We start from the raw sequence: 15,000 nt of genomic DNA, 5'->3' as shown, positions 1-15,000 counted from the left end.
TAAGAAGATTCTACGTTGTCTATGGGAAATAAATAAAGTTTATCACGGTTCATGAGAAACAAATTAAAAGAAATAAATAAGAGCGTATCAATAAATTTCAATTGATGTAATTTTCTTTAAGAATTTAATCGTAATATACACGCTTACGTATATATACATACGCGTATACATAACGATGTACATTATATTCATAGATACATATGAATGTATATATATATATATATATATATATATATGTATGTATGTATGTATGTATTTATGTATGTATATGTAATACATATATCGATGTCACAAATTTTGAGTAACAATCGACGATTTTGCGATAACGTTTAGTATCTCGAATATTTTCCTGCACCGTCGAATTTACCGGATCGCGATTTTTCCCCATTCATCGAAGCGAAACGATTTTCGAAGCACGCGCTTCCGTAGAGAGTCGGATTTCGTAAAATACGTTTGCGAGGCCTCACCGAACCTTTATCGAATGTCGTACGGTTCGTTGAACGATACATTCCTGTCACGTAATTCGTCGCACTCACTTGCTCGCTACTAGTTTCTCAAGACGAGTGAGATTCAGCTAAAGGAAGAAGATTTTCGATGTTGAGTATCAACCCTTTTTCCTACTATCGAAAAGTTCCACAACAAGGCACAATTGTATTTATATATGTATATATATGTATATAATTTTTGTTTTGGAAGCCCCATCAATCGTGTGCAGTCATGACGTTGTAAGAACGTCATCAAAAGAACAAATCAATTTTTTTCTTAATTTATTTTATTAAATCTATTATTATTACTTCTTTCATTCTATTTTTATCGATTAAATTCATATATCAGTTTGATCATTTAAGATTTTTTTTTCGTTAATTTTTGATTTAATCCCGACGAAATGTATTGGGTCATGTTTTTTTTGTTTTTTTTTTTTTTTTTTTTTTCCTTTTGTTTCATTTTATGTCGCCATTCGTCAGGAATAAAATCTTTATGCGCCATCCTCGCTTACGATTAATCTTTCTTGCGATAGTAAATGTGACCGGCTCTGTGCATAAGAAAGAAAGATTTTATATGAAGAAATAAAAGAGATAATACTTACCAGGTACCATTGTTCTTTAAATAACGGATCGGTGAATAAATTTTGAAAGGGTACACCTCGATTTCTTTGACGATGAAACGATGCTTGTCTCGGTCGCGGTCCAAAATCTTCGAAGAACGGAGGATAATCGCCAAAAGTGGCAAAGGATGTCGCTTCGAAATCTCTCTTCTTACGTTTTCTTTCATGTTGCTGCTGGAACCAGTGCACCTGCAAAACGACAGATATTTTTCTTTTTTCTCTTTATTTATTTACTTTTTCTTTTTTCCGAATTTGTATTTCTATGAGTTCTTTGAATAATAGATTTTTTTCTTTCTCTCGTAATGCCAAGAAAATCATAGATGAATATGACGATGATAAATTTTTATTTATAGCGATCGGGTTCTCTCTTTATTAAAGAAGAAATAGCTTCAGTTTTGTGTGTAATCTAATCGAATATCGTTATTAATTAATCGCTTTATCTTCTCTATTTTCTTTTTCTTTTCGATAGAAACGAAATGACATCTATCAACGTTTCACGCTATTTATCCTTCTACCACTTATCTCACATTTTGGCACGGTATTCGTTTATTTAGCCGACATTAATACGATAGACAGAAAGAGAGAGAGAGAGAGAGAGAGAGAGAAAGCTTTATACGAATTTTCACGGCACATTTCTTAAAATAAATATCGCGGAAATAATCGGTGAGCGCGTTGGTAGTACAATTAACGTCGATTCGACGCTCGATAAATTTCCCATCTTTTCCTTGCTTTCCTTCTCACTCTTTTCCTTTTTCTTTTTGCTTTCTACGAGAGGATAAAGTTGGACGCGTAAAACGCAAGCGCGCAGTTACGAGCGTGTAAATTAGTTGAACTCTTGACGTCGAATGGTGATGTCGTTTTACTTTCATTTGCCGCGAAATATCCACGCTTTTCGTGAATTTCTCTCCCTCTCCCTTTCTCTCTCTCTCTCTCTCTCTCTCTCTATATATATATATATATATATATATATATATATATTATGTATATATGGATAGAAGGAGGGAGAGAGGGAGAGAGAGAGAAGGATGGAACACAAGAGAATGAAAGAGAGAGGGTTTGATGGTCGTTAGGACGCGGATCGGCGAACATGCGGGTCGTTAATCGAGCAATCAACGAAAAACGTTCTCGGAATGAAGAGCTTTAATTTGAGAGAGTACCGAACGGCCGAGTAGAACGAGAAAATCGTCTATTTCGACTTTCGTTCATGCGTATCTTCTCTCTCTCTCTCTCTTTGTTTTTTTTTCTACTACTGAAAAAGTTAGAAAATAAAAAAAAAATTGTATACAGAGAGCCGAGATTTGTATCAGCTTCTTTTTTTCTTTTCATATTTTATTACATATATATATATATATATATATATATATATATATATATATGTATAAATATTTGTTTATAATATTATTTATATATATATATATATATATATATATATATATATCGGTTTATCTCATATTTCGTATTAAACATTACGTATAATTTTTACATTCCTTTATATATAATAAAATAAAATAAATTTACTTTTTATTTTCTCTAATTTCTCTCTCTCTCTCTCTCTCTCTCTTTCTCTCTTTCTCTACCTGTCTCTGTCTTGTAATTCCCCTTTCACCGGCGCGAGATTCACGATCTTTGCATTTTGGCAACGATCCAGAATGCAAGGCGGGTTACGCATTGTACGGATCGGCCGAGTTCCGAGTTCTGATGTTCATGTCCACTACTACATAACAATGACGATGACGACAACTACGACAACGAAGACGACGAAGAGGAACAGGATGAGGAGGACGAGAACGAGGATGAGGACGAGGATACGACATTTACGAAAATGCATCCTATGAATCACGAACGCTAAGGTAGACTCTATCTCTCTCTCTCTCTCTCTCTCTTTACTGATCGTTCGCGGCTCAACGATTTCGAGTCTATCTCAACAAGGTCGTTTCCGAAAGGACGAAACGTTCAAATGCTTCGAGAATGCACAATCGAATGGAGGAATCTCTTCTCTCTCTGTCTCTCTCTCTCTCTCTATCTCTATCTCTGCCTCTATCTCTATCTCTATCTCTCTATTTATCTATCTCTCTCTCTTTCTATCGCTGTCTATCTCTATTTCCTTCGTCTTTCGATGCCACAATATCGTACGCCCGAGAAAGCATAACCTTATGTTATTTGAAGGTTTAATCGAACGAATATATATCACTACGAGAAACATAACACGTTTCTATTGGATCTTTAATTGCAATTATCAATCAACATAAATATCGACGATTCTTTTGTTTTCTTTTTCATTTTTCCTCCCGTTAAAATCATTAAATAAATCATTCTTGATATAATCCTTCCCGTATGTACGATTTCGCTCACGTTTCATATATACGTTTACGTGATCAAAATTTCCTTAAGGATTTTTTACCTTAAAACTCTTTCTTTCCTTTTTTCTTTTTTTTTTTTTTTCTCACTTCATTCATACAGAATTCTCATAGATGTGCAATCGATCGTTTTATAATTTGCATGCAACCGACGTAAGATTCAAGATAGCCAGGCAAGATCGTTCATAAATCGTTTTCTAGAAATGATCGAAGAAAACGATCCTGCGAATGACTATCTTTTTCATCATCATCATCTTCTTCTTCTTCTTCTTCATCTTCCAATTTTCTTTTTCCATTTTTTTTTCTTTTATCCTTTCCATCGCAAGTCAACCGAAATCGATTGATATATTTTGAATAGATAATCGCGCGAACGTAAATAACATAAAACAGCACCGTTTGGAGTATACGTTGAGTCGATCGTAAAACGTAAAAGAGATCGAGGAGAATTTGAGGGAGCGGGAAAAAGGGATTTAAGAGGGAAGGAGGATGAAGCTCGTAAAGTAAACCTGCGACCATGTCTTCGACGATTATTCGAGAAAACTGCTGTGACATGAACTCGTTATATCCTTAAGTCAGCATAGAAGATACATATTGTATATTCGCGATACATATTATTCATAAATTTGTTTCAAGGATATGAGAGAGAGAGAGAGAGAGAGAGAGAGAGAGAGAGAGAGAGAGAGAGAGAGAGAAAGAGAGAGAGAAGAGAAAATAAAAAAAAAAAATAGAAATAAACGAATGAAAGAGTAGGAAAAGGGTAGAAATAAAAGTAAATAATAAAAAAAAAAAAAAAAAGAAAAAAGAAAAAAGAAAGAAAAAAATAAAGAAAGAACTAAAAGACACGAGGAATATATCGTATGTATTATCGAAGAATGTCGAAAGACGTTCGTCGTTGTTCCCGTCGTTCTCTTCGTCGTTGAAGGATCTCCTTCTCGAGAACGTGTAAAAGAGAATCGGCAAATCCTGTCGGTGTCGAAGAAACATCGAAAATCCGCGGCTCGTGTCGTGAATAAGTAATCGCGAGGAGTTGTGAAGGAAAACGAGAGCTCCTTTCCTTAACACTAGAAGAGTTAGACGATATAACACAAGAGAAAAAGAGAGATAGATAGATAGATAGATAGAGAGAGAGAGAGAGAGAGAGAGAGAGAGAAAAAGTATCGATCTCCGAGAATCGAACTTTTCGACACGAATAAATTGGACCCTGTGACCGGAGTCTCTTCTTTTTCGATTTAAATAAAAAGAGGGGGAGATAGACGAACGAACAGATAGACAGATATTTCATTTGGGATATAATCATTTTTTTTTTAAACCAAAAATGAAAAAAAAAAAAAAAGACCGTAAAATATCCGTAGAAATGTTTAAAAACAGATTCAAATTCGATCGTCGATATATATTTCATTTATATCTCGAGCTTGATTATACCGTAGATAGATAGATGGATGGATAGATAAATAAAAATGAGAGATAAGTATTTCATGTAGAACATCATGTTCGTAAAGAAAAAAAAAAAAAAGAAAAAAAACCTCTAAAGATTAAAAAAAAAAAAAATAAAAAAAAAGAACAGATATTTTCAATTTGTTATCTCGAGATCGATTAATTCGATGGATTCGCTTTTTCTTTTTTCTTGTTTTCTTCATCTTCTCTTTTTCTTCTCTTTTCTTTTCTTTTCTTTTCTTTTTTTGAAGAATTCGACATTCCTTCCTTCGGTATGCATAAAATTATCCCATAACTTCTCAAGGATTAAATAACGAGCGACTTGGGAATTCGTTTATCGGGGTCACGAATTTGATGTTCACGAATTACGGGCAATAGGTAAACGTTATTCCAAAGTAGAATGAGATCTAGAGAAGAGTAATATCGAAATATCACGGATTCTCTTTTCTCCGAAGACGTACCCCCGCCGTTCGATTTAAAGCGCATCTCGAAGATTCTATTGTCCTGGTAAAGAAAACGCAAGGTAGGTGGTCCCGTCGAGCGTTCTAAAGACAATATTGTCTTTCTCAACACGATAGTATTTTATCGTTTTCTCCGTCTTTCTTAGATAGAAAGAAAGATAGAGAAAGAGAGTAAGAGAGAGAGAGAGAGAGAGAGAGAGAGAAAGAGAGAGAGAGAGAATTCTTCAAGAGTACATTTAAAGACTACCTACAAACGAAAGGGATTTTACTTCAGAAATATCAGAGTTAAGCTTCTCCCTTTTTCGTTGTTTTTTAATATTATTTGCTTTTTCCCTTTATATCAATTTCCTCTGCCTTTCTTCTTTTCCTCGAGAAAATACAGAAAAAAAAAGATTACTTTCGTATCATTACTGATTTTCAATCGAACGTTTATCGAAGGGTAATATCATTTCTTTTTTTTTTACAGTTTCAACTTTCGTAAAATGCGTTCTTGTCCATATATGATTTCTTTCGGTTTATTATAACCCTTTCTAGTTATACTAATCCTGTCTAGTTATCGTTAATGAATTCAAAGAGATTGTTCAAAGGAAATGGGATAAAACACTTACTCGTGAATCGTCTCTGAGTATTCTGTGATGTGGCTCGCTCTCTGTCAGTGATCTCTTGTTTAATCGTCTATGAGAGAAAAGGAAGTAGTTCTTCAGTGAGCCAATCTGTAACAGTTGAAAAATAAGTAATTAATTTTTTCTTCTTCTTTTTTCTTTTCTTTTTTTTTTTTTTTTTTTTTATTAATCCATGCGATTAAATTACGCACGATTTATTTGTTCTTTTTTTCATTTTGTTGTATATATATATATTTTTTTTCTTTTTTTTTTTTTTTTGATAAATTTCACGACGGAATAATTCTCGAAAATTTTTCTCAAGGAATAAACTGTACCATTTTTTTATTTCAATATAATTTATTGAAAGAAACTTAAATCGATTTAATCCATTGATTCGTTTCAAAGAACGCCATGAAAGATACATAAAAATGAAAGAGGTAAAATAAGAAAATGAAAAAAAGGTAATGCGTTATGATAGAGATATCGAGCGATCTTAAAAACTAGATCTTGAAAATATTCTAACCAGCATCCTAGGTTATACGGATCAATAGTTTCCCTAGCGATGCATGGTTATAATTCAAATCCCAAAAAATTCACATACTTTCATATTCCATTCGTCAATTTTACATCCCTAGATAAAGTTCAAACGACTATTACGTATAATAAGGTTTAGTCATATGAAAGGGAAAAATATTCGAACATTTTCTCGTTGTTTAGTTTATCGATAAATGCAACAAGAATCTACTAATGGAATCTTTATTGATCTTGAATGGAAAATATTAAGTAAAGTAGTAAATGCGTCTTCATACGATTCGTTTTATCATAAAAGTTATCCGAAGCAAATCATTTGAGATATTAAAGGGCTCAATAATTATTTTTAATTGAATAATAATTATCTTTTTCTTCCTGTCTCAATAATAAATATATTCGCACAATTTTTCTTTTCGTTTGTCATTACAATAATATTTAAATGATTTAAATTCGAACATACGAAAATAAAATTAACTTAGTTCATTTTTGTAATAATCTCATTTGATATATTTTTAAACTAGATGGATACTTCGATGTTCCATTTTAAGTAACATATCCTTTATATAAAACATAAAGTAATATGTACGAAGCTAATGAAAAAATCTTTTTATCTCGACATATTGGAATTTTCTCTGAGTAGTTCAGAAACACCTAGATAGAAAATTTGGACAATATCCGTCGAGAGATAGGAAAGAAATCTCGTAATATCGATACTTTACGTTCTCTCTCTCTCTCTCTTTCTCTCTCTTTCTTTCTATCTAAAGATAGAAGTTGATTTAGCCATTTTATCGTATTACGATTTCTTTTCTGATAAATTTTTTTGATCCTCTTTAGATCCTCCTATTTCTTTTCGACGTTATGCAATTTAAAAAAACAAAAAAAAAGAAAAAGTTCTTTCAAAACAAGCTCTTTTAACGACACACGCGATGATTAAGGAAAAAAAAGCCATGAAATTTTTTTCGAATCCGGAACGAGTTCAGAGCGATGTATAGAAAAAAAAGGAAAAAAAATAAAAAAAAAAAAAAAAAAGAAAAGAGAAGCTGACTGTAAAATTGATTTCGTCGGTTTTCCATTTTCCCTTTGACTTCGACCGAAAACTCTCTCCCCTTTCCCTTCAGCTCTCTCTCTCACTCTCTGTCTCTCTTTCTCTCTCTTCCTTTTTTTAACCACTGCAATATGCACTCGTCATCATACGATATCTATCGTTCGACGGCCAATGCCAGGAAGCTTAATAATTTTTCCTCACTCACGTATTAATACCGTTTTGGTTCTTTATAAGTCCCTGCATCATTAAATTTTTTATTTCGTCTCCTTTTTTGTTTTATTTTACATTATAGATGGAGATCGCATATACGTACCTTGGTCATCGCGACGAGCATACTAATTAACGCATGATTAAATACAGATATACATCTATATATATATATATATATATATATATACATATATATATATATATATATATATATGTACTTGTGTTTCGAATATATGAATTATACTTTTTTATTTTTCTATCATTTTTTTTTTTTCATTTTATTTTATTTTTTCCTAAATCATTCATATAACGAACGAGATCGAGTTTGAGAATCAATTCGAAATACATATATGTATATACGTATTTACATTTTAGATATGCATCCAAGGGTTTTAGTAAATTAAAAAAAAAATATATATATATATATGTGTATGTAGCTGAATCAATGATAAAAGCTTTTTATATTACTACTACTGACTCTAGCGATCCTAAGAAAAGTAAGCCATCGCATGAACTTTTCAATTCTCACGTATTTTCGTGGTCTATCTCTCGCATTATGCGCAATAGCCTCGTTTTATTTCGCGCACGTTTCGTTAAGTTACGTAGGAGAATAAGTAGAGTGAGATGAAATAGAGAAAAAGAAAAATGAGCGAGTTAGAAAGAGAGTTAGAGATAAAGAGAGAGAGAGAGAGAGAGAGAGAGAGAGAGAGAGAGAGAGAGAGAAAGAGAGAGATAAAGAGAGAGACAGAAAGAGAGAGAAGGAGAGAGAGAGAGTAAAACAGGGAATAGATGTAGAGATAGAAGCTCTCTGAACGTGCTCCAGCCGTCTTCTTACCAAAATTACGAATCCTGTCGCGGATCAAGAACGTGAAAAGAATTTCACTGTTGGATCCCTTTTTGTAACCTTACGGATCTTGGAATAAGTATCCTTTTCCTTTCTTCCTTTAACGCATGCCTCGTAAATGGACGCATCTTGTACACGTCTATAACTGATTCTTTCATTGAAATGAAACGAACATTCGTATTTTTAAATATATATATATATATATATATATATATATATATATATATATATATATATATGTATATTTATAATACGTACGCACATAAATACATACGTACGAACATTCGATTATTATTAAATATAAAACGTGATACTATTTCTTATCGATTTTTAATTTATTTGTTTTGTTTTCTTTTTTTTTTTTTATTTGGTTGTAAATCGATTAAAAAAACAATAAGGTTTGAATTTCATTAATTGCTTCGTCGTTTCAATTTAAATGTCTAGGGAGTTTTTTTTTAGAACAAAAAAAATAGATTAGAAAATATCTAAAGAGAGAGAAAAATTCTGTAGAAAAACATTACACATACATACATACACACACACACACACATACACACACACACACATATGTATATATATCTGGAATTGGCCATAATAAATATTGTAGGAATTTTTTAATATAAGAAATAGTAGCATTGTTCATTTTTATATTAAATATTAAACAAAATACTTTTTATAATGTCATTCATTTAAAAAATAAACTAGTAATACATTTTTTTTTTCTATAAAAAAATACAAAGACATACAATTTATCAAAAATTCCTACAGTAATACTTATTTGACTAAAGTCAATAATAAAGATGATAACATTATTAATAATAATAATAATAATAATAATAATAATAATAATAATAATAATAATAATAATAATAATAATAATAATAATAATAACAAAACTAATATATCGACTATTATAAGAATTAAATATTAAAATAATGATATGTATATCATATAACGTTGTTAAAAATGTAAATGAAATATAATAATTTTCCATTCTTCCTTTCAACTTTCCTTCTCTACTTTTCTTCGTTCATTGATCGATACGAAAAGAACCCGATAAGATTAACGGCGGAGAGACGAATTTTCTTCTTCTCTGTCTCTTCCCTTTATCTTCCGAGAGATTCTCTTTCGAGAATTCTTGAATAATTCGTCGTTAGTACGGGGGATGCATACGAATCCTGTGAAAGTTAAGAAAGTTCTTGGACGTTCTCGCGTAATGTAGGCAGCGAAGTAATAAGAGATTTAAAAAGCGAAAGGAGCCATCTAAGAAAGGAATTTCTCCCTCTCTTTCTCTCTCTCTCTCTCTCTCTTTCTCTCTCTCTTTCTCTTTCTTCTTTCTTTTTACATTTTTTTTCTGACTGTACTAAGAGAGAAACAGACAGAGAAAAACATGCTTTTGACAGCCTTCTCTCTCTCTCTCTCTTTCTCTCTTTTTTTTTCTTTTTCTTCTTCTTTTGACGTCTAACACGCACCACTTTCCCTCGATTAAGAAAATTTTCTTAAAAAACATAAGGGATGCTTTTCATAGAATCAAATTTGAAAGCTTCAAAAGTGAGTGAGAAAGAGAGAGAGTAGAAAGAGAGAGTGAGAGAGAGATAATCGATGAATTTCCTTCGGGCACGTAATTTGTGATTCTCTCGACGAAATAAGCTCGAGTCACGCGATCTTAGCTTTGTAGGAATATTACGAACGTTATAAGATTAACCGATGTAGATGATACCTTACTTTGAAATTATAAGGATCGCTCAATTAGCTTTATTAATGAATATCGTGAAACTTTTTATTAAACACCATTTCGCAATCCTCGAAGTGAACTTTCAATCGGATTCATTTTGGAGATTATGATTAAAAAAAAAAAAAAAAAAAAGGAAAAAAAAATTCTTACATTTTAAATAAGATTTAATGTTTTTATCTCGAGTGAATTTTTCTTTCTTTTTTTTTTTTCTTTCTTAATTTTTTATTTTTTTTTTTTTTATACGGGAAAAGGAACATGTCCGCGCGAATTAATGAAGAATACTAAATCGAAGAAGGGAATATAAATGTTCTCGACGTTAGTACCATTCGATTTCGATTTATTATGGCGGAAACACATCTTAGATGGGGAGGAAAAAAACGAAAAAAAATAGAGAGAGAGAGAGAGAGAGAGAGAAAAAAGAAATGGAAGAAATAAAAGGAACTCGTTTAAACGAGTATAAAACGAACGTTCGAAAGACATTTCAAATTTTAATTCTCATTTATATCTATTACTAGATATATCGATCGAATAATATCGTTTCACGGTTAGTTAAACGCTTATCCCAAGACGACGATGATGACATCGAGGACGACGACGACGACGACGACGACGACTAGAACGACGATGACGACGATGTAGCACACATAATATAAAAGTTCTATATAATTTTCTCGCAAAATCCATTTATCTTGAATTCATCGATCGTATATTATCGAGAGATAAGAAAGAAGATAAGATATCTCATGTGTGTTTGTAATAATTAGAACTCCAAACGTTTCTTATTGGATATAATCATAATTAACCATAACTTTTGTCTTTGAGCAATTTATGAAAAGAAAATATACGAAATTTATAATATAATAATATCTAATAATATATATGACAGTATATAGGTTACGATGGGGATATAGCTTTGAAAAACGTTACGATCCTTTTCAATGGAATACTGTTGTAAAAAGAAAATAAAGAAAATAAAAAAAAAGAGAGAGAGAGAGAGAGAGAGAGAGAGCATTAACGGAGGGTTGAAAAATAAAGCAACAACAATACGAAGATCTTTCATCTTGTTCTACCAATGGAATCTTATGGTAAAAAAAGGAAGAGAGAAAGAGAGAGACAGAGAGCAAAAGAGAAATAGAAAGAGAGAGAAAGAGAGAGAGAGAGAGAAGACTATTACTTCTACGTGTATTGAAGAAAGGTTTACTTTTCGAAGTACGTCTCGTCGATTCGTATTTCTTCTGCGAAGAACAACAGGGGCAAGATCTTAGATAGTATACTTAGTACCGACTCCCACGAAAAGAGGATTTTTGGTCGTTTGGTGTTCCATAGAATTGCCATGAAACGTAGTCGTAAGAGATAGAAGGAAATCGATACTTCGTAGCATATTCCTTATTAATTAATATAGTTATCAACTATGATTAATTACGACGTAAGTAAGGATTTACTTGATTACCAACTTCTTTCATTGCAAATTATTTTTATTTTTTACGTTGTAGTGAAAGGAGAAAGAAAGGAAGAAAAAAAAAAAATAGAAAAAAAGAAAATAGAAAAGGGAAAATATTTTTAAATACTGTGTATAATAATATTTTTGAATAATAAAAGAAAGAATTAGAGAATAAAACAAAAGCTTCCCAATATATTCAATATATCTCGATTATTATTTGAATTATTTAAATTATTTACATACGTGTATATATATACATACGTATATATGTATGTATGACATGGTTACGTACACATATTTGGTTTTTTTAGAAATTCAGAGATAACGAAAGCATTTTTATTAATTCACAGAGAACATGATTTTAAATGCCAACCGATGGGCTTATTCTGTTCCAGTCTGATCGTTCTCGAAGCTACGAGGAACAAAAGATTTGACTACGAAAAGATAGATGATGGATGGGAAGAGAGATAAAAAAAACAGAGAGAGAGAGAGAGAAAGAGAGAAATAAAAAATGTGTCGATGCGTTGGAGAGAGGAACGATAGGACGATAAAATCTCGCGTTCATCGCGACGGCAGGGCTGGTCGGTGCCATTAGCCCTCATAATACATTCATGCATCACCCATGGCAACCAATTGTATGACTTAAGCTCGTTCACCTAGCTCGCCATTCAAATTCATTCTTTAGCTTTTTCTACGAATAGATAATAAAAAGAAAGACAGAGAGAAGAGCAGAAAATAAAGAGAAAAACAGAGTGTTTTTGGTTCATTTCTTTTTTTTTTTTTTTTTTTTTTCTTTTTTTAATATTACTTTACTGTTTTTCCTCGACGCTCTTTTCGTTTCTTTCTCTTTTTTTTCTTTTCTTTTTTTTTTTTTTTTTTTTTTTTTTGACTCGAGAAACGAAAAGCCATTAGCGATCTTCGATAGAAAATAGATTCCGAACTTGTGGCATTCAATTAGGAAATTGACTTAGGGTTAACTGATTGTGAGTGGGACGAGACAAAGACGCCTTAGGGGGTTCGTATCTAAATGTAGGTGGTTATGGTGGTGGTCGCTTCAATGGCAATGCTATTGTCAGCGGAAAATTTGCCGAAACTATTCCTTGTCCGTTTACTCAAATGGCTTCTCACAACTATTGAGTGAGAATTCGAAGTGGCAAATCGTTAGTAATCTTACGAAGTAATGTATGTACTATATAATATATAATGTATATATATATATATATATATATATATATATATATATGTAGGGTTTATGTATCTATACACTTGGTTATCTAGTTACATACATATATTATTGCAACGACTGGATGTGTGAAATTAATTTAAAAAAAAAAAAAAAAACAACAACAAAAATTTGTTAAGAAATATGAAAAACAAAAGATAAGGGAAGGAAAAAGGAAAGAAGAAAAGAGAGAGAGAGAGAGAGATAGAAAGAAAGAGAGAGATCGCAAATATTAACTTTTACGTTTATTTCTTCTCTGTTTTAATTAAAACGCATTTCTCTGTGTTAATTAAACTACGTAGTAAAAGCGTTGCGTATCGACAAGTTTAAATCAACTTAATTATGAAGGATGCAGGATACCTGTTAAAACCTTCATGGATCCAATAGCTATTTTATACTATTTATAAGTTTTCCTGTTTAAAAGAAAACAAAGGAAGGACGACCTTGAAAAATTATTTTTACCGTTTCATTGTATACATACGTAGTACGATTAATAATCCCTACTTTTATCTAAGAGTATACGTTAACATTATGTTTCGCAAAGGGTGGAGGAGGAGGGGAAAAAAAAAGAAAACACATGACGGAAATAGTGCATATAAATTCGTAAAACTTTCTCGTTCATTTATATGTATAATATATAATTGGTCAATGCATAGGTATTAGTAAATAACAGTTTTTCAAAAAAAAAAAAAAAAAAAAAAAAAGGAGAAAAAAGAGAGAAGGTAAATAAAAAAAAAAGGTATTAAAATCAAAATATATAATGAATCGATATATCATTAAACGGATGTATGCATTCATTTGCATGACATTTAAAAATTTTACTTGATTACTTATACATACAAATCATGAATTTTCTCATACACCTGCATACATAGATCCATATGATATGTACACGACAACTACATACAAAAATTTATTATATAAAGAAAATTCCCCAAATAATCATAGTATTCCCATAGCTAATAATTCGTATGGTGGTAAGCAATAACGATAGATATCATTGCAATCATAAAATAGAAACTAATTTCGTCACGCACTTTTGATTACGACGATTCGGATTGAAATACGAATATACATCAACGTTTTTGTAATACTGAAAATGTATGTATTTCTGATAAAATGTACGTAGTATATAAATATCGAATACGTATCTATACATAATACATATGTTATATATAATCTCTCTTCTTGTTGTGACCATATAATGTTATATGATCGAATAAATTAAAATTTAAAATTCGATTAATAATATATTTTTACGCTGGTTATTTTTCTTTTGTTTTTTTTTTTAAACTTACTTCGTCAATCGGAGGAAGGAAACAAAAAAGAACTTTTTGAAGAGGAAAAGGATTGTTAGATTCTAGAACGAAAGGACTAGAAAGGGTAGTTTCTATGTACGTATATGTGGTAGTATGTATGTATGTGTGTGTGTGTGTGTGAAAGAGAGAGAGAGAGAGGAAGAGAAAGAGAGAGAAATATAGGAAATAGAGAGAGGTGAGAGGGCGTGTACGTACGTAGGGCGATTTATCGTACCTCGATGGAACACACAACGAGGTTCACGAGTATGGCGACGTGCGAGGATGTACGATGCATGTACACGGACTTTCCTCCTTCTCTTCCACCTCTTCACCACTTCATTCCTCTTTGCTTCTCACCACTGTTCTCCTCCACCACTCATTCTGATTCTCTCTCTCTCTCTCTCTCCTTGTCTCTTTTCCTCTGGTTACATGGAAAACCGTTCGAAGCACAGAGCCGTGGTGCGACTACCGGATGAGATAACCTACCTGAATAGGCTTCGAAACTGTTAGCTTGACTGGAGAATGATAGTGGTAGTGGTAGTGATGATAATGGTAGTAGAGTGGGGAGATATAGGTACCAATGGCAGGAATTGAGGATAAGTGGGGATAAAACCGCTAAATCAAAGTACCGGCGAATGTCTTAAAGATAACAAACGCTTTCGAGGTTCGCAAAAGGTCATCGGGCTATATTTACATTCGTATTTCTCCGAGTTCG

The 15,000-nt window shown here is 31.9% G+C and overlaps 1 protein-coding gene across 5 annotated transcripts in view; it reads right to left on the bottom strand.

Annotated features, from left to right (window-relative positions):
* Fur2 (furin-like protease 2) overlaps positions 1-15,000 on the bottom strand; it is a 336,605-nt gene that overhangs the window by 19,001 nt on the left and 302,604 nt on the right. For 4 of the 5 annotated variants that reach the window (XM_035868541.2, XM_035868540.2, XM_035868539.2 and 1 more), the window contains exons 3-4: positions 5,966-6,070; positions 1,088-1,294 (exon numbers count right to left, since the gene is read on the bottom strand). In XM_035868541.2, the coding sequence (XP_035724434.1) occupies positions 1,088-1,294; positions 5,966-6,070 (312 nt within the window). Of the gene's footprint in view, positions 1-1,087; positions 1,295-5,965; positions 6,071-14,520; positions 14,740-15,000 lie in introns of those variants that run through there. The other variant, XM_035868543.2, reaches the window with a different exon arrangement.

Source organism: Vespa mandarinia, chromosome 22 (genome assembly GCF_050613455.1).
Source record: "Vespa mandarinia isolate Hongniang chromosome 22, ASM5061345v1, whole genome shotgun sequence".
Taxonomy (NCBI): domain Eukaryota; kingdom Metazoa; phylum Arthropoda; class Insecta; order Hymenoptera; family Vespidae; genus Vespa; species Vespa mandarinia.
Note: the sequence above shows the minus strand (reverse complement) of the source record. Positions and strands in the feature narration are given on the sequence as shown.